The following is a 23402-nucleotide window of genomic DNA, read 5'->3' on the forward strand; positions in this document are numbered from 1 at the left end:
CTTCTCCCCACCTTATCAATCCGGTTCCCCACCTGTCAGTGATGCAGGTAAGAGAGGCTGACATGAAAAAAGTGTTTAATCGTTCTGTGTTAAAGATCCCTCGACAGTAGGAAATCGAAAAAGAGCAGGCTAATGCTGCTGTCCTGGCAAAATTGTTCCCTCATTGTACACTGCGTGGCATTGCCCGTCTTCATAAGGACACATGGTTCCAAAAAGTAGGACGTAAGACTCCATTAATTTCATTTCGGTTTCCTACCCACCTTAAACAATGGTACTATCTCAGCTATTCATGAATTCCACGTTGACCGGCCTCATACATACTAGAGTATACTTCTATATTGATATTTCTTATTGAAAATCCCCTCCCCAGCCTCCAACCAAAATACACTACCATCGTGACTACGATCGAACACGATTGGGGTGAATAATTTTGTAGTTAATCACGATAAAGGAAGGTAGAGAATTCTATCATACTATTTTGATCTTTTCGCAACAAAGTTTTACATCATCATGTTTTGATCAAAGTCGATCAGGTATAAATAAACATCTAGGAACCACACCCTTATTTAGATGTCAACAAACCCCTATAATGTAGACTGGGTCTAGAAATTGACTGACCCGATGATCATCTCGATATATAGATGTTTAATTCCATGGTCATGTAACTTTATATACTTCAATATCTAACAGTACCGTATTCAGATCAACTTCAAAGCATTTTAAAAAGTCCTTACATATAAACTATATATTATGATAAACATATATTGCCTAATCATGTACAAACAGATACAAGTCATATAACATGCTGGGCCACACCCTTATTGAATTACCCTAAATCAGCCCTTAAATTATAAGCCGGCTTTATTCATGCAGCTATTAATAGATCGGTCTCGTGTCTCGATCTCCAGGATGTTACAGTTTAACGTCGAAACAGTAATAAACAAACTCGTACCCGATAAACAATATTAGCTATATGTACTCTCTGAAAGAAATGCGGAGTTCCAAACCTAGTCACAGATTGGTAAGTTAATGTTCTGAGGAAATAGATCTTAAATGATAGAATCATGTGAACTTTTGCTTTTTAGATAAACACAAAAACTCTTGGCATCTCACACACCATCTTCTCAAGTCTCAACCAGAATTGATCACCAGTTTTGTAGTTTGTAGTGGAGGGTGTAGTCAGAATCTAAAATTTGCTGAACCATGCTGTTGGAACCCCTAAAAACACGACCCTAAAAGCTCCCCTCGACCCACCCAGTCTTGCCTTGTTGCATATGAGTCACGACTGACTAAGAAGGTTGAAATAGAGATGACTGTTTTTACAAACTGTATAATAAGTAATGATTATCACGATTTATAACAACAACTTTCACCCGTTGATAAGATAAACTAGGAAGTTACAGAACTATAATTGTCTAATTAAATTATTCCCTTCACTATACTGGAGATTTCAAGATGGTTTTTCTTACTTTGCATGTCATAAAGAAATTAACCAATCATAAATGTCCATGTATGTACATTCTGGATAAACAAAAAAGACTTTTTGACCTTTCTTGATCGGCCACTCATTGGAATTCTGCTGGTAATTCTCTTCTAATTACGCTAATTATGAAATGATTATGGACATGTGGTATTTATCCAAGTTATTAAAACACCTTTACTTTCTATTCATATAAGTATTAGCATTTTTATTTTCATAAATAAAAATAAGGAAACCATCTTTAAATCCACGAAATGAAAAATATAATGATCAATCAGACTTATATTTTACACATAGCAAATATTTACCTTTGACAATAAACCGAGGACTCTAGTGATATTGTCTATGATCGCGGGACAGTTGGAAATCGTAACAGAGCAGGCCAGTGTTGCTCTCCTGATAAAATTTTCGTTACACAATGCATGGTGTTCAGTGGTATGTCTAAAAAACATCAGACTAGGGGTCCGTGCAGGGGCCACAAAAAATACCCACCCCCACCCCCTTCCGGTAGAACTAATGGTGTTTCCTCTCCTCTTCATTGGCCCAATTAGGTGCCAAAAAAACATCATTTCAAGAATGCTTGCCCTATAAACACTTAGAATTGCACCAGAAATTTCTTTGAGAGAGGGTGATTCGAAATCGAAACACTATCCTCTCAATCCACTGAGTCATATATTGTCAATCTAACCTAGACGTGAGAAATAAGAGAACGAGGTGTGAATTAAAGAGAGGGTATTTAATAAGATAGTTGACTATTAAACGTTATTTGATTAACACTCGAGTACGACTTGACCCATTCTCCCCTATCAAAGTATTTTACAGTCTCTACTTAGTCTAACATATCTGACCAATTGACTTCCCATATCTCAAATTATCTCAGTTTCAAGTCGATTTAGAACCTTACCTCATGAATATCTATCAAGGCTGTCCTTTATTTTTACAGCTGGTAGAGATTAGGGTGGTTGAAATGAAACCAGTTGCTATTACCAAGCAACTAGTCACTATTCAACAGAAGGTACTGGCACAGGATAAAAGTTGTGTTTAGCTGGTAGAGTTAGTTTTCAGTTCTTCAAAAGTAAGAATATTAACGCCAACTTTTGGTTGAAAACTTTATATGTTGGTTCCTGCGATCTGAACCATTCATTTCCCTTTGGAATCTGAAATAAGCTTCAGTTTTTCTCTTTCCTTGATGGAATTTCTTGATCATCATTTTCAGGTACATCATCATCATCATCATCATCATCGTCGTTTTATAGTCATTGATGTCTCAGGTATATTTTTCATACCAGAAAGGTTGCCCCTACTATAATATTCACAAGTTTTATTCGTGTTTCTCCACGTTTGTGTTCATGTGACGATTGAATGATTTTCTTGATCCAAGGATCCTGTTTGACAAACCATATTCTTCCTCAAAATATCCTATGATATAGCCTAGTGTGTAATTAAAATTATGTAATATAAGTAAGAATTTATATAACTAGAATTAAAAGAATACCAAGATATAAAGATATAAAGATATAAATGTATTATGTACAAATTATGTAACTAGAGTAAATCTATATAGTTAAAAATCATAAAATATTAACCATATAGACATACATGTAATATATAAAATGCTTCAAGACGTATGTGAATATTTTTATTACAATAGAACGTACAGTACAATACATTATACTTAAAGAGATTGCAAAGTGATTTTCTAAACTTTTTTATGTGTATCGTGGACACCATTTCAATTCCAAGTCTGTAGTTCCTGCAATTCCACTAAAACTAAATGTTCGATGAAGTCACCAATGGCTAAATATCTTTGTATCACATGGGGCTCTTGGCGATTAGTGACGTCATCACTTAGTTTAAGTGGAATTGCAGGAACCACAGACATCTGATAATTGGAATGGTGTAAAATGAAGCCATCAGTGTACCTGATACGCATAAAATTTTTTAGAAAATCTCTTTACAATCTCTTTAATAATATACAGTTTTTATTAGAATGTTACACCCTATTGAAATTCAATGTTTAAATTTAACTCAAACCTGTTTGTTATTTAATCATGTTTCTCTATATTTTAATTTTAACTCGCAAGTCAACAATCTACATTATTTAAATATAATACACCTTCTTCAAGTTAGACACTCTTATGGTACTTTCTCACTCAAGGAAGAACCGTTAATTGTAAACTTAAGTTGTTATCATTGTGAAACCAATACCAAGAGATTAAACCATGGTCCAGCTGGTGGAAAGGAACCTTAAGGAACCCGACTTCTTATCCTTTCAAAAAAATAGTTATTTCTATCTTTATCACAGTGCGAGGGAGCCGCGGTGGCTCAGTGAGTTAGACGCTTGCTCGCTAACCTGAAGGTCCAGGGTTCAATCCCGGCATAGGTCGAGATAATACCTTCGGATTTTTCAACCCGGTTTCCCCCTGTCAGTGATGCAGGTACGAGGGGCTGATATGGAAAAAGCGTCTAGTCGTTCAGATGAGACAATAAACCGAGGCCCCGTGTCGAAAAAGAGCAGGCTAATACCGCTGTCCTGGAAAAATTTCCCCCATCGCACCCTGCATGGCGTTGCCCGTCTTCATTTGCCCACATGGTGCAGAAAAGTAGGACGTAAAACTCCATTCATTTCATTTCATTTCTTTATCACAGTGCGGAAAATTAATCTATTTAATATGTTGTGTTATAAATCTCTATCAATAACCAACAAGTTAAAATAGAAAGTTGAACTAGTACATATAACTTCTCTTTACAATAGCATATTATTATATATTATATATAGATATTATTAGGAATGATCCAATCTTTATTTATATTGTGTGACACGGATATTATTGCTTGGGAATATATATCCCGAAATAGGGGGGCATGGGAATACGTACTGTGGCGTTGGTCGATTAATAGAGAGAACATGCTCACATGCCTTTCGAACACTCTGCAACTCGGCATTAGATTGCAAATATTGTGTACTTGGTATCTTTAGTACATATCACACCCAGGCAGGGTATGCTTACTCTTCTAGACACCTGATACCATATTTCACCATGAAATACTTACTCACTTATGATTGATATACTTTCTCATGTGAAATACGGTTGCCAATGTTGTGCCAGTATGTTTGTATTTCGGGTTTCGTTTTGTGGTTTGGATCGTTAGTACTTGGTTTATTTATGATACGAGTATTTCGGTAATATTCTGGTCTGGTGACAATATGAATAATAGTTGAATTCTGCATTATTGATTATCAATCATATCGATTGATTTATTGATTGGTTATCGATTGCAGGATAAGACATTGAACAAAATAAAAAATATCTGATTGATTTGGGTATAATTATCATTAATATTATTAATTAATTGATTATGAAATACAATGGGCTAGAATGGTTGGAGAGTTCGACCATTTGTCGGTTTATCTTCAGCAAAAAGACAGAGGTGTCACAACAACAATGCCGACACGAATAGCTTCTTCTGTTTCCAATGTATTTATACTGTACCGGACTTGACATTCTGTCCTTTAGCAAGTTTTTAAATGGCTAGTTTTACCAACAAAGCCTGAAAAGCTACCATTGCTTGTTATCCCGATATACCTAGATTTCTAGATGTTTCTTTACCTTTCTCTCGTATACTGTAAACTTCACACTGTGACAGTTGTCGCTATCTTAGCTTGGAATACCCGATGCTAGTCACCCTGCAAATCAATATGTCAATAAGGCACATAGCTTATATCATAAAATACATCTATATTTACTTCGAAATATTCAAGGCACTGTAACTGAATAATAATCATATTGAAGAATGCCTATATTTCATTTATTTCACCTGTTTACGATCTGACACCAATCTTCTTGGGTTGTATTTTTATCAGAATACCGAGGAATGAAATGCGGTCAAAGCTACCAGTGTAAAAGGTATAAAAGCAATAAAACAAGAGAGGGTAGAATATAATATAGATTATGATGAACGAGTTGACAGATTTGTCAATATATAACATATTCTCATAGTCTATATTTTATATAAACTACATGTACTATGTTAACAATTTCAGATGAAATGCCCGCATTTAGGTCACCAAGGTCAGGTATACCACTGGCAAAATCTCTAGGCAATATAGTTTCAAAAACTCTTGAAGAATCTGATTTAACCGACCCCAGCGTGAATAAAAATCGGAAGTTGTCATCAGTTTCTCAGTTCCTACTGGAAAATCAAATCAGATCAGATCGCAATCATCGGTTGTTAGTAGTCGATATGAGTCTTGAACCTCTGTAATCACAGTATGCCATAGGTTGGATTTGGGTCCCCATTCTGTTATTGATTGCGCTTTGATATTAGAATTCGCCTCATTCAACACTGAGATACCAGTCCTCATTTGTTAGTCCTGTCTTCATTCATATGGTGCAGAAAGGCAGGACGTAAAACTCCATCCATTTCATTTCAAGTCATTTGTAAGAGTGAATGATTGTGATCAGCTATTTATAATTTACCCCATTGCACACATTGTGTTGTTGTTTAAGCTATACCGATTGTTATTGAACTAATGAAAGTGTTTTATTCAGTAATTACTTCACTCGCTATGTTATATCATACCATATCACCTCGGTCTCTATTACACAGTCGCCATCTTGACAGCTATATTTACTACGACTGTTAAAGAAGCCAAAGCAACTCATTATGTGGACAAATAAACAGTTTTCTTAATATTTCGCATTTTATGCTGAAAATTTACTTGAAGGTGACAATGTGATACAAAATTAACAATATTCTCTTTCGTTTAAACCACACCACATATCAGTAAATTGGACTAAGGTTTTTCTTCATCCAAACAGCTTGGTATGAGGCAGTTCATTCCAACATATTATTCATATTCCAGAAATATCATGAGTGTGTTATATTTACAAAACAAAATTAGATGGCTTACTACAAATGTATTGATTGGTTGGTTCGACTATCACGTGACACCATGAATATTTATTATCTCGGTCCTAAATATAAGGTCTCGCTTCTTGCTAAAATGAAACACGGAAGAAATTAAGGACGTGTTGAAGAGTCGATGCTTCAGAAACAGCGTGATCAACATACATGCAGATTGTAATTCTCAAGTAAATACGTTTCTATCGAGCTAATGGTATTTAACAAAGATTAAAAGGTGCCCCATTGTCCACTGATAATATAGTAATGTAAGAAGACAATGGAGCCATGTTTGTTTATACTTACAGAACACCATTAATGACATTACATGTTAAATAATATAACAACCGATAGTAAACTAGATTGATGGAATATTAATTGATGATCGTGGTGTTTCTAATGAACTGTGTTTAACACTTTCACTAGCCAAGATCACTGTTTTGGTTCTATTGAATAACACACGATTTGTGCGCTGAACAATGAAATCGTGTTTTATCTTATTGTTCGAGGTTATACTTTACCAAATTCTGGTTATGTACTAGATCGATTTATCAGATATAACTTATCAAAAATTCTCTCTATCGGCTTCAGAAACGTAGGTGAAATTAGTTCGTAAACTTGTGCATCGGCGTAGATGAGTCCAAATAGTGTAGCGTCGAAGAGCAACTTTTCAGAGTAAAATCTAATCTGTAATGTCACGAAACCCCAAAAATTAGAGTTTTTTATACCCAAAATTTTGCCTTACGCTGCCTGAAAATCATTCGTTTCCAAACTCTCGGTGGTTTCCGTACAGCTGAATCTCCTATGTTGCAGAGCGCAAGTGGAACTTTGAGGTCGTTTGAGAAAGGTAGAGAGGAAGTCCTCTGTTTCTAACGCCTATAGGTAATAATAACTGTAATAGTCGTTAAATTGTAAGTATTATGAAAGTTGTAGACCAATAAAATATATTTATGACTGTATGTTGATATAAAACTAGTTATAAATTGATATAGGTCGATAGGTTATTACTATCGTCAAGCCTTATAAAGATGTTATATTATTGATATCAGAGATTTTAAAAGGTATGGTAATCTAGGTACAGATACAAGTCGTCTGAAACGCCATGATGTTTTGGAAGTTAGATATCGTTATAGAGGGAAGTCAAAACGAGTAGGAATATATTACAACTGTTAATCCCCCAGAAATGCACCCGATTGCACACTGCATGCATTGCTTGACTCAATTAGCCTAATAAGATACAGAGACTCGAGATTTTTAAACCTTATAAGTTACCCTCAGTCATGTTACCATGGACCACTTTGACCTCGCAATATCATCATTGATATAAAGGACTTTAAAGTGATTTTCCCTTTAACATACAGACCAAGTCGCCTTAAATATGACATCATGACATATCGGTAATATCTACATGTTTAACCCTTCCTTGATGTTCATGAAATCCGGATACAAAAGCTTTAACTGGTTGGTCATTCTGACAGAATCCGTAGCTAGACTTGATTGTTCGGAGGGACAAGTAATATATTCAGAGTGGCAATGGTGTATGGTGTTTAGTTACAGTATGGAAATGGTCGATTTTCAGAATCTATTTTTCGGGTAAGGGCATTGCCTACCTTTGCCCCAATGGAAGCTATGGGCTAACATTCTAAAGTACAGTAATATTATTCAAAATACGTGATATATTACATTATTATTCAGTATAGACTCGTTCTGAAGTTATCTAATCAAAACGCCTGTGAATAACTACTCGTAATCCGACCCCATTCAAAACTTCTCAAAATAATAGCCGGGTTTATGAACTCAACCATAAGATAGAGTTGATTTCAAGCAGAAACATATCAGTAACATTACACCCTTTTTAACAATAGGTTGCTGTTTCAAAATATCTTATAACTACCTGTACCGGCTTTATAAAGATACAAAATATATATGTTTCTCATTTGTACTGAACAATTTGCATTGTACAAACGGCATCCTATTTCTGTACTGCAAGTACCCTCATCTGTTCCAAAACGAATAATGACGCCGAACAATGTCAATGGTGTAATAGCAAATGTCTGTGGGTAGCGGTTGCTGTGACAAAGAGCGCAGAAATTGCCTGTGCTAGTGATATGTTTTGACAGTTTTAATATAATATATAGTATGAGAAGATTTTAATCTACTAGATGACGTCATTAACAATGATTATAATATTTACTACAATTCACAGTTGGTTATTAAATATATTTCTATGACGTCATGGGAATTATATATATTCTACTGACTAACTGACATGGAAAAAATACTTGACATGACATGAATTTACAATCTCTAGATTAGACCGAAACATCTGTCTCTATTCCAGCCTCTGATAGCTATTTGGACATATGTCAGCTGATCTACTCCAACTGACAACTGTCAAAATATGCATCAGAGGCTGGAATAGAGTCAGATGATTCGGACTATCTCTGGATGTGCAATTGACAAGCATGAATATAACTATCATGGAAACGTACTGCTGGCGTGATACGAGAGAGAGCCTTGCTGGAATTATACGATAGCTCACTATCTTGAAAATCCATGGGTCCAATAGCGAGGCATGACATTCTGAACTGGCCACCTTACTGAGCACCTAACGCCAATCTGAGACCTTTCCATTCAGCCTACACAAATAATATTGTTTTTTGTTAAATTCATATTTTATTCTGTGAAGAAATTTATTTTGTAAATTTCCATTGGTATAAATAATTACAATATGTCATTTATCTCTTGCACCATCTAAAATAACGCCCGACATATTTGTTTTTTAGAATAAATTTGATTTCTATCATGTTGGAGAGAAGTGGTTGTCAATATGATTAAAGTGCAAATCTGGTTGTGTTTTGTTGTATTTTCTTCTGTTTATGAGCGAGTTAGGTTTGGTGTGTCAGGTGGTGATACCCTTTCACTTTATGAAAAAAACACCTGTTGCATTTCTGCGCTTTGGTTTGTCCACTCGACATCCTTTTCAGAGAGGCCACATAACCGATAATGTTTATTTGATGTTTAGTTTTTTCAGCATTCACATAGCTAATAATGTTAATTTGGTATTTGGGTTTTCCAACTCAAAATCCTTTTCGAGGATTCCAAATAGCTAATAATGTTAATTTTGGTATATTTATAATTTACAAACAATAGTACAGCAATGGACCACCATACGACCATCTAGGCACATTTTAACTTCCTATTTGACACATGCTTTAAATACACATTTTCTTATAACAGAATTTCTTTATTCTATTAGTTATAAAATAAACTGCCTTATAATCTGTATAGTATATACTGTATTGTGATTATCAACTAGATGAACGATAGGATAAACATAATAACAAAACCTCGAGTTTCAATACCTCATTCATAAGATTTCTATAGCAACATTTATAGTATGAATAGAACACAGGACGCCACCTACCGGGTCAGGGAGGTAACTATAGGTCATGTGGAAACAGAGGATATTTACTAAATCCGTAGAAATATGTAGGCTTTTCATCATCGGTTTATCGGTTTATGAAGCCAAGAGGTTATGTAGGTGTGGCTTTTTCATAAGAGTACATCGCCTTATCAAATCAAATCGGTTTATAACATAAGGTTGGTGTCTTTGATTATGGCCCCTTACCTAGTTTAAGTGAAAGATGCTGATGGCCAAAACAAGAAAGTGATTGCTGTGCCATCTGAAATAATATTTGCATTGAAAGAATTGAGATCTTTTATCGTCTGACAGTTTTAAACCATTGGATCCAACCGACAGAGCCATCCAAGATAAAGTTAAGCCAAGCCTTGCTAGTGGAATGTGGGTTATTTATCAAAGATTTAAGGGGCCAGAGGCCTTGTGTTCTCGACAGAATTCGAGGAGGGGTTAACCCACCGCCACAATAATATCCGTCAATGTGTACTGAATGTATACTTATCTTCATATTAACACAATGAGAGTGGCGAAAAATTCCATTCTGTTCAACCTTATTTCAAGCAGACAGGTCAATCCATTCATAAAGTTACTCCGACTATCCTTCATAACGGATTTAAACCTGATTAAAGACTGGGTTAATTCAGGCTTACCTCACCTCTAACAGATCAATAGGGTAAAAAACTGAATTGGCACATTCAGCTGTCTACATTAAATAAGCCTGGCTCACATAAACATATCCTTCTGAAACTGGTAAAGGTACTACGAGTTCATTTTAAAATAGGGCAAACAATGGAGATAGGGGAATCGGTTTGGATTGTGGAGACATTGGTTCACCAACTGTTTTAACATCTTTTAAGGTGCTTAACTGCTTACTCCTCTTCAATGGTATTGTCCCCGATCTATTGTGCCCATTAAAACCCACAATACAGAATAATATCAATTATGCAAAGGCAATATGCTGCAGAATAACATGACTGAACACAATAGATATATGGTAATTATTATGCAAAATAACATGACTGAACACAATAGATATATGATAATTATTATGCAAAATAACATGACTGGACACAAGAGATATATGGTAATTATTATGCAAAATAACATGACTGAACACAAGAGATATATGATAATTATTATGCAAAATAACATGACTGGACACAAGAGATATATGGTAATTATTATGCAAAATAACATGACTGAACACAAGAGATATATGATAATTATTATGCAAAATAACATGACTGAACACAAGAGATATATGATAATTATTATGCAAAATAACATGACTGAACACAATAGATATATGATAATTATTATGCAAAATAACATGACTGGACACAAGAGATATATGGTAATTATTATGCAAAATAACATGACTGAACACAATAGATATATGATAATTATTATGCAAAATAACATGACTGAACACAATAGATATATGGTAATTATTATGCAAAATAACATGACTGAACACAAGAGATATATGATAAATATTATGCAAAATAACATGACTGAACACAAGAGATATATGATAATTATTATGCAAAATAACATGACTGAACACAAGAGATATATGATAATTATTATGCAAAATAACATGACTGAACACAATAGATATATGATAATTATTATGCAAAATAACATGACTGAACACAATAGATATATGGTAATTATTATTCAATTAGAATGATCCGAACCGTAAATATGATATTTAAATTAACTAGTATTGTTTCTTTATCACGATTTATTATTTATATTTTTAGATATCATTTATATAATATTATATTTCTAGAATAACAATAGACATGTTTTGCAGATAATCCCCAGATATAGATATCGAAACGTGTAATTTATAAAATAACTTGATATTGAATCATAATCATTCGTCTGTAAAAATTGATCAGGGGTATTCAGTATTTACAGAAATTCATGATGACAATGTAAAGTATTGAAACGTTGTGTCTTATGAAGGGATAACAGGGGTTTTCGAGCTTGTATATCTTTCGGGTCCATTTCATGGCTTCTATTTGCACCGTTCCAATTTTCCGTCAGATGTCTGTGGTTACTGTAAATATAGAAATGCTAAACCACATAATATGACGTCAGTATAGCGAAAGATGCTTGCCAAAGCTAGATCACCAAACACTTAGTTTTAGTGGAATTGCACGATCGATGTACATGTGTCCCTGAAGTTAAGAAAAATCTCTTCACAATCCCTTGAACGGTGTCTGGGAATGAAACAACAAGTCATGCTAGCAGGATTAGTTTGTTGGTCAACATTGACTTGTAACAAGTAGGCTAGCCAACAAAACATCATGTTCATCAATTGACAATTAAAATAGTTTATAACATGGTTCCTCTAATCTACCAGTACGTCAAATCAACTCGTCCTTACTCTGGTGATAATCTTATAAAAACTAAAATAAATCACCAGCGGTATTAGATTGTGATGTGAAGTAGTTGGTAAAATCGTTAAACTCGATTGACAAGCTATCTTAATTTTAACTATCGTGTCCAACTAGCTAGCAGATTGTTTGGTACAATGGTAGTTTTCTGTGATCAGAATGAGACTAGAGCATACCAAACTATCGTATCTAACTAGCTAGCAGATAGCTTGGTACAATGACAGTTTCCTGTGTTCAGAATGAGACTAGAGCATACCAAACTATCGTGTCCAACTTGCCAACAGATTGTTTGGTACAATGGTAGTTTTCTGTGATCAGAATGAGACTAGAGCATACCAAACTATCGTATCTAACTAGCTAGCAGATAGCTTGGTACAATGACAGTTTCCTGTGTTCAGAACGAGACTAGAGCATACCAAACTATCGTGTCCAACTAGCCAACAGATTGTTTGGTACAATGGTAGTTTTCTGTGATCAGAATGAGACTAGAGCATACCAAACTATCGTATCTAACTAGCTAGCAGATAGCTTGGTACAATGACAGTTTCCTGTGTTCAGAATGAGACTAGAGCATACCAAACTATCGTGTCCAACTAGCCAACAGATTGTTTGGTACAATGGTAGTTTTCTGTGATCAGAATGAGACTAGAGCATACCAAACTATCGTATCTAACTAGCTAGCAGATAGCTTGGTACAATGACAGTTTCCTGTGTTCAGAATGAGACTAGAGCATACCAAACTATCGTGTCCAACTAGCCAACAGATTGTTTGGTACAATGGTAGTTTTCTGTGATCAGAATGAGACTAGAGCATACCAAACTATCGTATCTAACTAGCTAGCAGATAGCTTGGTACAATGACAGTTTCCTGAGTTCAGAATGAGACTAGAGCATACCAAACTATCGTGTCCAACTAGCCAACAGATTGTTTGGTACAATGGTAGTTTTCTGTGTTCAGAATGAGACTAGAGCATACCAAACTATCGTGTCCAACTAGCTGTCATCATTTGACCTGATTTGTTATAGAAAATGTAAAATTTCACCCTGAATACTATATTCTACTATGAATGAATAAATAATGAAAAAAGACGAATTATGATGGATTGTAAAACGACAGTTTCGTTATAAAACCCCCGAGGCGGTGTCGGCATTCTTTGATGTACAATAAGTCACCTATTGTGTAAAACACCTTGTCTGACCTTTCGTCATTATAATAAGTCAAAAACTCGTTTTTTAAAAAGGGTTAATGTGTAAAAATGACAGTCCAGTGAATTTGAGTTGACCAGGTGTTATTCCAGATGTAACTGAGTACCGCTTTCGAACCTTCTTTTATTCTTCTTGGCCATTTCACATTTATGATATGATTTTATTGATTGACCAATCAGATGACTACAACTCTCAAATCATCCTCAATTTTTGTGACACACACTCCCTACCCCTGACATTATCACCGAGTACCTGTAACCCACCACAAGCCCTGAAGAACATAAATGATAATTGAAAACTTCGACCAAAAACACAGGGAATATTATTATCTAGCTTTCACAACGGTCATCACTTGTTGATTAGAACTGATACTAGTTTGCCGGGGGTGCGAATCAGAGTGGCAGAGTGACAACTTTGTTGATACCGATACAGATTTCTGTTACTTATGTGATCACAGCAAAAATTCAGAATGTCATGTTAGAAATGATAGCCTAATTGTCCCACATGAAGGTGATAAATAATTGTTGTATATAAATATAAATATTTCACATTGTAAAATAACATTTTTAAGAATGTTATAAAACGGTTACGAAATAGTCAGAAACATCAACGAGTTGAATTAGGCGAAACAGATTAACAGAACCTTGCTGGTTTTGACCCAGGATGGCTAGTGACTCATTTCATATATTCTTGATTCATTTTGTAGACTCATGAATCGTAATTTGTTGTGGTGAAACAATGTCTCCCAGGTCACAATTTTTGAAGAAAATGTATGACCAAAATAGGCCACTAATGTGTTCTGTTGGGAGATGGAGCTTTCGAGTGTACAAGATGTGATATAGCAATGCCCACTCTTGACAGAATTCTTGAAATCGGATATCAAACAAGATGATGTAAAGTTACAAGTTGATGTACAAAACGGTGCGTATCACTAGGGCAATGTGCAGTTGTAAGAGAATTCAAAGAGTGAATATCAATGTTATATTTTGAATATTTTCAGGTGCCATGGCTCTAGATGAAGGTTTGAGTGGATTAATAGTGGCTGGTGTGATTGCTGGTGTTCTATTAATAGTCGGTATCATCTCTGTCACAGTCTGGTGCTTTGTCAGGTGAGTTCTTCAGTACTTTCAACAGAACATATGTGTCGCCAGGCCAAAGTCTACCAAGGAGTATTGTTATTTTGGCAAACGCATGATTCCATGTGCCCTCTGACCACTTTCATTATAAATACAATTGATATACTTCGTCATGTGAAAAGTTCACTAGCCTCTACAAATGTATTGCCTATCTTTTTTTTGGATTTCGGGTTCCGTTTTACGATTCAGATCATAGTACTTATTATTTACTCAGTATTTATTGAACACCAGATGTCACACAGACTTGGGGTTTGTCAAGTCTACATTCCGTTAAGAGAGTCTACATAGCTAATAATACTTATTTTGTATCTTCTATGTATGTTCACAATACTGAATTATCTCCCCTTTCCCTTTCAGAAACCGAATTTACGATGACGATAAGGAGTCCTTAGACATCATCTCACCAAAAATAACTCCACGATACAGTCGTTTCCCTCCCACCATGAAATTTAGATCATTCGCTCCCACATCAACTCGTCCCCGACCCCCAGTTACCTTCTTCACAGTGCGAGACAGTCCTCGTTCTGCTGGGGGCAACGTACTTCCGGTTACTGGAACCCCCTACCTGTTTCAGCCCCGGGGTCCAGTGATGTATGTGGACGAGGGAGGGGTCAGTGCCCGATCCTCGGTTAAAGATAGAGAGGGTCATTACAGACGTTCTACTAAAAGTAAGTTAACTCGTTATTTTGTGTTTCAGTTTTCAATCATTTCCTTCTCGCGTGAATCAGGTTTATAAAGTTACAGTTCCCTTCTTGCTCTCTAGGCTCGAGTAAATAATTTGACATGAAATAAACTACATATCTGCGAAAAATTCCATGGTCTTTTAATTCCATCAACTGTCAGTGTTTTCATCATATCTCTTTAGGTTCTTCTTTGAGCATTTTAAACAGGTCTTGACTCTATTTTAACATTTTTACAAGGTTTTTTTGTGTTTTTGGTGTTTATTTTTGCTCCCCCCCCCCCTCCTCCTCCTGCTTGAGTGGATCAGTAACAATAACACTGCCCTGGGAGACAATAACTATTTCAATAAACTCTCCGTGAACCCCGGATATACTCGAAACAAGTAGATTTACTGGAACTTGGCAGTTTCCACCCAGTAAAATAATTTATCTAAAATACAATATTTTCTTATTTCAGGTAACGGCCATGCTGGATCTATGAAAATAAGGTATATACTTGTAATTACATTGAATTTATTTTTATTGTGAAATCCATTCAAATTACCACATTCTAATGCAAGTTAGTTAAAATCAAGATCCGGATCAACGTTCAAAAACCACACCCCAATTTGTCATATCTCCATAACTATGATACTATATCAAGTGAAGCATGGAACACATTTAGTGATATGAGTTGACACCGGTACGGCTTTCGAAAGCGCTGACACGGACATCAGGATTTTCCTACCCTGAGGAGGATTCAACTTATAGAAAAGCAGACGACAATCCAACTCGCTTCCGTCTGAGCTTTTTAACTGCCACGAAAAGATAATGTTCAAACCCAGCTTTAGTCTGAATAGTTGACGTTTACACAGTTTGAAAGATGTTCGCCCATCAAGAAATTATCCATACACTCACATAAATGATAGGGGCCACAAAATTTAAAATGGGGTGGGGGGGGGAGGGGACCTTGTAGAAACGCCGCTGATACCCACATAAGTGATAAAAGGTAACAAACGTATTTTGATGCAATTCAGTTAGTGGAATCGTTTTTTAAAAAAGTTTTCAACGATCTAACTTTAATCGATTTTAGTCCAAGAATGGAAGAAACACCTCCTGAATTATTTTTTTGTTTTCCGATTGGGTTGACTGTTTTCTAATGTGGCGTCAATATTTTTATATTTCAGAGAGTTGCACAGTGGTGATGAAATGGTGAGTTGTCATTAGTCATTTTACAGAAACCAAAGATTGTTCTTCAATCCTAAAAAATGTTATTACACGTCCCCTTAGAGAGTGATAGGTACAAGCAGGGGGGGGGGGGGGGGTGTCAAGGACTCGAGGCTGCAAGGGGCCTTCAGACACCAACGGATGGCCTGAGATGAATTTTGAACGTTTAAAGGGTTTAATTTTCACCTAGAAATGGCCCCATGGCTCAGCCCCTTAATACAGGTGGATTGCAGCAATACCACATTTTTACAGTTATAAAAAACAAATTGAAGAGTTTTTTTGTCAGTTGATAGTGTTTGTTTTCCGTTTCAGTTAAATTTCGAATCTTCAGATGATGAAAACGGCAACAAGAAAAAGACATTAGACAATAGGTCGAGGTCCAAATCACGTGACAGGAAGTACGTCAAAAATCCCGACCATAAGTCACATCATCGGCATAAACCGGCCAACCATACCGGACATCGCAGTCGCAGTAATAGTCGAGGTCGTAACAAATCCGTAGAAAGTCGCAACAGCGTCAATAGTAATACTATAGTTGCTCAACCAGGAGACATCATCCTGAATCCAGTTTCCATTTTCGATTCTCAACCGCCACCATTGGCTCACAACCTCTCACAATCAACTCGACCCGAGTCAATCTTTGTTCCAGTGCTCACCCGCAACCCCGTTTCACAAACAGTACCCACATCTTCCGCCTTCCAACCATACACACGTGACGAGGACCCACCCTTAGAGACACCGCGTGAGGATTATCTCACCCCACGATCTATGAGCGAGATGCCGTCCACCATCCAACCAGAGTCGTCACGTAGCGATTTTATCACCCCGTCCGCCGACTACCCACGAAATCAAGACTTCACCTATCCCTCTAGACCATCGTCTGATGATCCTTTCATCAGTCCACGACCACCAACCCCAGAGTTTGACGCAGACTCGATCTTGTATGTAGCCCAGGGGCAGGTCACCACAGTCGTCAGTAAATCACCAACTGGAAATGTGTTCGAGTCTACACCGAGACCCGAGACACCTCCAGTAGCACCAAAACCTCCCCCTCCCCCACCAATGCCTGTAGTCGATGGTTCTACCGAATCCGGTTATTATCTGAGTGCTGTTCATCGTCCACCGACTCCTCCCCCGGGGAAATTGTTCCCCGTCACCACCGATGTCGAGAGTATTCTAAACTCGGCATCCAGCTCGGGATCCTCCACAAAACGACCCACGAATATGGGAGTTTCTCCCCTTCACTCCGCCATGATGGCTGAAATAAAGAACAGACGACAGAGGCGACCTTCAAATGAGGATATTGGTGAGTAATAGCTACTGGTATGGTATAAGATTAAGTTAGATAGTTCTTGTACTTACAACAGTCGGGAATGGGCAAAGTTTTTTTGATTTATTAAGTCGACCATTCTCACAAGAGTTTGTAAGGGAATGAACACATGGGCTATGTATAGTTGGGTGTTTCTGAACTAATAGATGGATCTATATCAGGAGCCATTTTCTTGAAACTTTTTTTAAAATGCAGATTTAAAAATACAGTTATATGATTGGATAATGGAAGTAACTATAAAATCAATTCAAGTGATTGACCAATCAGTCGACTGAAACACTAAAGCCATCTAAGGTTAAGTTTCGGGAATAAGGCCCCTGATTCAACTTGATTTTTTTTAAAAATGTTTCCCTCTTTATACTTTCAGGGCTTCCACCACCTTCACCATCCTCGGGAGAGTCTCCGTCGCTGAGTTTTAGACGTACCAATGATTCTCCAATTCTACACTTTGGACGTTACAACGAATCACCAATTCCTAGTTTTAGACGCCAAAATGATTCGCCATTAATTTCCGACGCGAGAAGACCAAGCAATGTTCAGTTTACTGCGGAGCCACCAGAGATCATACCAAGTGGTTTAGATGCAGAAAGTCCGGATACCGGAAGTATGCACTATGAACCCGGAAGTGTATCGTCTGCGTTCGATGCTGTGATGTCATCTGGAGTACCGTCTTCGGCTCCTGCTCCACCACCCCCTCCTCCACCTCCACCTCTCCCTAGTGGTCGTTAATGGGGTCGAATACATGATCATTTTCATATTCCCGTTAAACTTTCGTTCAACGCTGATCAAAACTGAAATCACGAGGCTTCAATTTGAACCCTCTATCGGTAACAGTATTGTTATTTAAGATGGATGGATTAACAGTTTCATGAACAAGAATGGTCATCAAATCCTTTCTCCCAGTGCTAAAAATAATTTCTATGAGGTACAGGGAGTAATCCTATTGACTTCATTTGGTTGTGAAATTCTGAAAAAAAAGTCTGAAAATGTAAATCAGAGCACAATATGTGATTTAAAAGACATGACTTGTTCCGAGAATTTCGAAAATAAATTTATCGTTACTTACCAAGAACTTATGGGTTAACCATCGAAATGGACAATTTTCTCGGGCTGGAAGAAAACAAACACGTACAAAAACAGAGACTGTGGAAACGACATGAGTTTATAGATTGAATATAATGAGTAGTGTGTAAAAGTGTGAAAAACGCGTGTGAATAAGGTGCTGTAACAAGGACACAAATCTCAAACATGCACTGTAATATTCTTTCTGTAAAATATACGGAGAATTGTTTGACAGGCAACGTAGCAGCTAGAAATTGTGGAAATTGTGTTGAAGGGATTTTTCATCTGTAAATTTTGAAGGTTTTAGCTCTCTTTGAAATATAATGATCTAAAGTACAGGATATAGTAGGGTAATGGTTGTCCTACGATTTTACCGAAAACACAAATACTAAATTTTATCAAAATAACTTTATATGTGTAAATATTTCTTTTTTTTTAAAGATTTTTAACAAAGTTATATATAATATAGAGTCAGGTTAGAATATTGCTGGACATTCAGGACTGATTTAAAACAGAAACACGAACAGTCAACTTTCTTTGTAGGTAGTAATAGTAGTAATAAATGGCAATATACCACTTCCTATTCCTTAAGAATAATCTAAGAGAAACTTTCGTCGAAAGTGTGAGAGATCTTTATGTAAAATGCGCCATATTTTTATTGAATTTTAGGAGAAATGGGATACTTGACTTCGTGCTTAGTTTCAATTCCAATTTAATTTCCCCAAATCAAAATAGACTGTTCGTGTTATGTCACGTGTTCTGGACGTTCACCAATACCTTGACCCTATAATAATTGTTTGTGACTATACTAGCTAGGTTTGTTTGTACAGATATTTATTTTTCTATGATATTTGTATTTTAAATATTTTGCTTTTTTCTAACAAAATGTGCAATAAGAGAGATAACTCCAGGGAGATAACTTCAGATATTAAAGGGTGATAACTCTCAACTGGTTAAAATACTTATAGTTTTATGGCTTAGTTCTATGGGGTATTTCAGTTTTGAATGAAAGCAGTAACCCATAAAATTAAAACGAAACGATATTGTAAATTTACATTTTAATCAGGTTTGGATATTTTTTATATGCGAATGGCAAAACAGAAATACTTAAGCAAGTTCTATGATAAGATATGAACCAACAATTATCAGTTCATAAACTTTGAATACATGTATTTCAATGTTCCGACCATGCGGTCAAATTATTTTGAAATGACCTAGTGAAGGAGACTTAAGATCAGCCTGATTTATTTTTAGGCTGTCGGTTACTTGTCATGTGTTCACATTGACTACTATACTACTATCAGAAGTTATAAAGTTTCATGACACTCAAATGTTTTTCGTCTCTCCTGTGAGTAGCCAACTCAGGATTGAATGGCAAGAGAATAATTCTTGATTCAGAGACAATTGGAGATATTGTTGTAATACAATAATGAGAGATAAAAGCTATTTTTATATTTAACGTGGGTTGTAAATAATAACAAGAAATAAATTATATATCCAATCAACTGTTTTACTATCTAGAACTTCATCGTGTCCAAACCACGCCCCCGTTCGCTATACTTCCATCGTGTCCAAACCACGCCCCCATTCGTCATACTTCCATCGTGTCCAAACCGCGCCGACATTCGCCATACTTCCATCGTGTCCAAACCACGCCCCCATTTGCCATACTTCCTCGTGGCCAAACCACGCCCCCATTCGCCATACTTCCATCGTGTCCAAACCACGCCCCATTCATCATACTTCCTCGAGACCGTGGTAATACAAGAAAGAGAAATTACGTATTCAAAGAAAAATGGTGTCCAATCAACATTGGCCCTACTGTTTTGGTAGCAAATTTAAGCCAATCAAAACAAATCACTCGTTATGTCGCTTTGTTTGCGAACGTAAACAAAACGAAAGCAGCATGCAATTACATATTTTGATTAATATGGACAGGACAGAATTGAGTAAGATTTTCGGTAATATATATATAATATATGTAATATAGAAAATTTACTTGGAAAGAATGTGTTCTTATCTCTTCAAACAGGTGGCGGCAAAGCGGTGTTGTGTTTTGTTTAATGACCTCATTTCTGTTCTACCGATCTGATTGGTCAGATTTAAATAACATCAATCTCATTTCCACGCCCCAAAAATGAAGTAATAAGACCATGTCAAAACCCGTATTCGTGATACGATGTCTTGAAGTCCTGATACCACTTGTCACATGGTTAGTCAACTTGGCACCCCTTCCGCACTCTATAAGTAAACGTTAATGGCTGAGTAAATTCATAAATGTTCGTAGCTAGGGCTGTTATATTAGTTGTGAAATTATTTAACGCCTCGTGACCTTTAACCTGTCCTTAAAATACAGTCGAGCCTATGCACTCAGCATGAAAATCTGGGCTCTTTGCCAATAAGTTGATTATTATAACTCAGACAACAAAGGATTACCAGAGAATAACCAGGTTAAAGGGACAGATGCGCCATTTTTTTTTTGACCAATCACACTTTAGTCTCAGAAACGGGAATTTTTTTATCCGAGCTAATCAGTAGTAGTGTTTACAGCAAACCATCGAAATCTAATCTAATCTTTAAATCCATGTGTGTCCAGAATTATCTGCGATTAAATAACGACTAATCAATATAAGATACTTTGTGATATATAGAAAAGACATATATACAAATAGTGAGTAAAATTCCTAGGTTGAAGTATTTTTAAAGTAATTATGTGATTTTCGTACATTTCTAGTACTTCTGAAAACTATTTACATATTTCAAAGACTAAAATCAACCCGAAAATAGCGCATCTACCCCTTTAAAAGTTTTTAAAAGTTTTTTTTAAAATCGAACTTTTATTATTATAATTTTAATACATTACAATGCCTTATTCTTTACCTTCCTGTTTGACAACTTGTTGACAGATTTGTTTATTTGGGGTGTTAATTTGTTAGTTTGTTAGTTTGTTGCTATCAACCAGCAAGGTAAGTTACAAATCCTTTATTTTATCTAAGTAACAGCAACAAAAGAAACAGGATGCGGAAATCTGGAATGAATTATGTCTGTGGTAACGCGTTCTATCGCGAAGAGAAGAGACTGTAAAATACATCCGACAAGCAAGACAATTTCGTTAATCAAAATTTAAGAGTAAATATCGAGAGTAAAAGTTGTATAGTTGTGGACTTCTCCAAAGAGTAGTACCATCAGGTGTTTCTAAAAGAGTAAGCATGGTCTGCTTGGCATGACACCCGCCACTACTACAGGTCAAAATCATGAGATACAACCAGATCAATTGATGCCTGACCAAACAAATCAGCCAAGATACAAGAAACAGATTTGTAATATTTGTCCAGAAGTTGACTATAACGATCATAAAATTCCCTATATGATTTGAAGTTTGTGTGTCAAGTAACCTTTTTTTAGCAATTTCAAAGTTAATACTCGTCCTCATCAATAGAACAAGCTCTGGCATAGCGGGATGAAATATGCAGGTTTGCCCAAAATTTTCCCACGAATTTTATCTGTTGTTTTCTTTGTTTTCGGGATGTTGCCTAAATTGATCCGCGTTTGAAAGTTAAAATGACGACTCGTCTTTTCTTCAGACCCCACTAAGACATATATATATATATATATAAAATCAGAAAGCGGGATAGTGTTAAGTGTATTTTGCGAATTATGTGATTTTCGAACATTTCTAGTACTCTTGAAGACTATTTACAAATATTCAAGACTCAAATTAACCCGAAAATGGCGAATCATTGCCTTTAAGATAAAGAGAATTGTTATTGCGATGAAATTTTAATTCTATTTTAGATGTTGCTGTTGTTGATTTTTGTGTCCCTGACAAATCTCATCGTCAGTCCTGTTTATGGTATGTATACAATATAATATATCTTTAACATCCGGTCTCGATAGATTATGTATAGAATCATTAGAAAATTGAAAGGTCGCCAGACACCTGCAGGAACCGCCGAATTTCAGTCTCATCATTATAAGACCAAACTCTCGTTCCATTTTTTTTTTTTAGCTTTTATCTTTATGTAACCACTCCAGTTAGAGTCTAAAGACTCCTCTCTTGTTTCTTCAATAACCTTTGACCTAGCCTGATGAATTCTGCTTTAACCAATCGAATCGCAATGGGTTAATTCAAAACAACCAATGAAAAATCGTTTTCAGCAACATTCAGTTTCAGTGGACTTGATAAACCATTCCAATGTAATACACCTTTAATTCGAGTTTGGAAGATGGAAGAAATTTGATTGGCTGGCAGTGTCATCAAACAGATGAATGTTCAAGAGCGGTGTCTTGAGACCTTAACTAGTGTGGCTACATAACACTAAACCGTCTTCATTAGCCCACATGGTGCAGAAAAGTGGGACGTAAAACTCCATTCATTCATTTCATTTTACATAACACTAAAAGCTAATAAAATTAACCGAACGATCTAATTCCAACTTTTACGAATCTTGATTTTGGTTTATGATTTGAAACTTTTGCGTGTAATTTTAGGATTTATTAATATTAAAAGCCAGCCAGCTAAAGTAGTTAACGAAGGTCTTGTAAAATTGATTTGTGATGTTGGAACC

The 23402-nt window shown here is 36.0% G+C and overlaps 1 protein-coding gene across 1 annotated transcript; it reads left to right on the plus strand.

Moving 5' to 3' along the window:
• Window positions 1-991: 991 nt before the first annotated feature.
• LOTGIDRAFT_230123 (hypothetical protein) lies at window positions 992-20336 on the plus strand (the record flags this gene model as incomplete). Its single annotated transcript, XM_009047041.1, has 9 exons — window positions 992-1021; window positions 2424-2495; window positions 2697-2751; window positions 14421-14529; window positions 14914-15224; window positions 15694-15724; window positions 16403-16427; window positions 16755-17748; window positions 18140-20336. 9 exons carry the CDS (start codon window positions 992-994, stop codon window positions 18499-18501), a joined length of 1989 nt encoding a protein of 662 aa, XP_009045289.1. The 3' UTR covers window positions 18502-20336.
• Between the last annotated feature and the right edge of the window lie 3066 nt (window positions 20337-23402).

This window comes from Lottia gigantea (genome assembly GCF_000327385.1).
Source record: "Lottia gigantea unplaced genomic scaffold LOTGIsca_11, whole genome shotgun sequence".
Classification (NCBI taxonomy): Eukaryota; Metazoa; Mollusca; class Gastropoda; family Lottiidae; genus Lottia; species Lottia gigantea.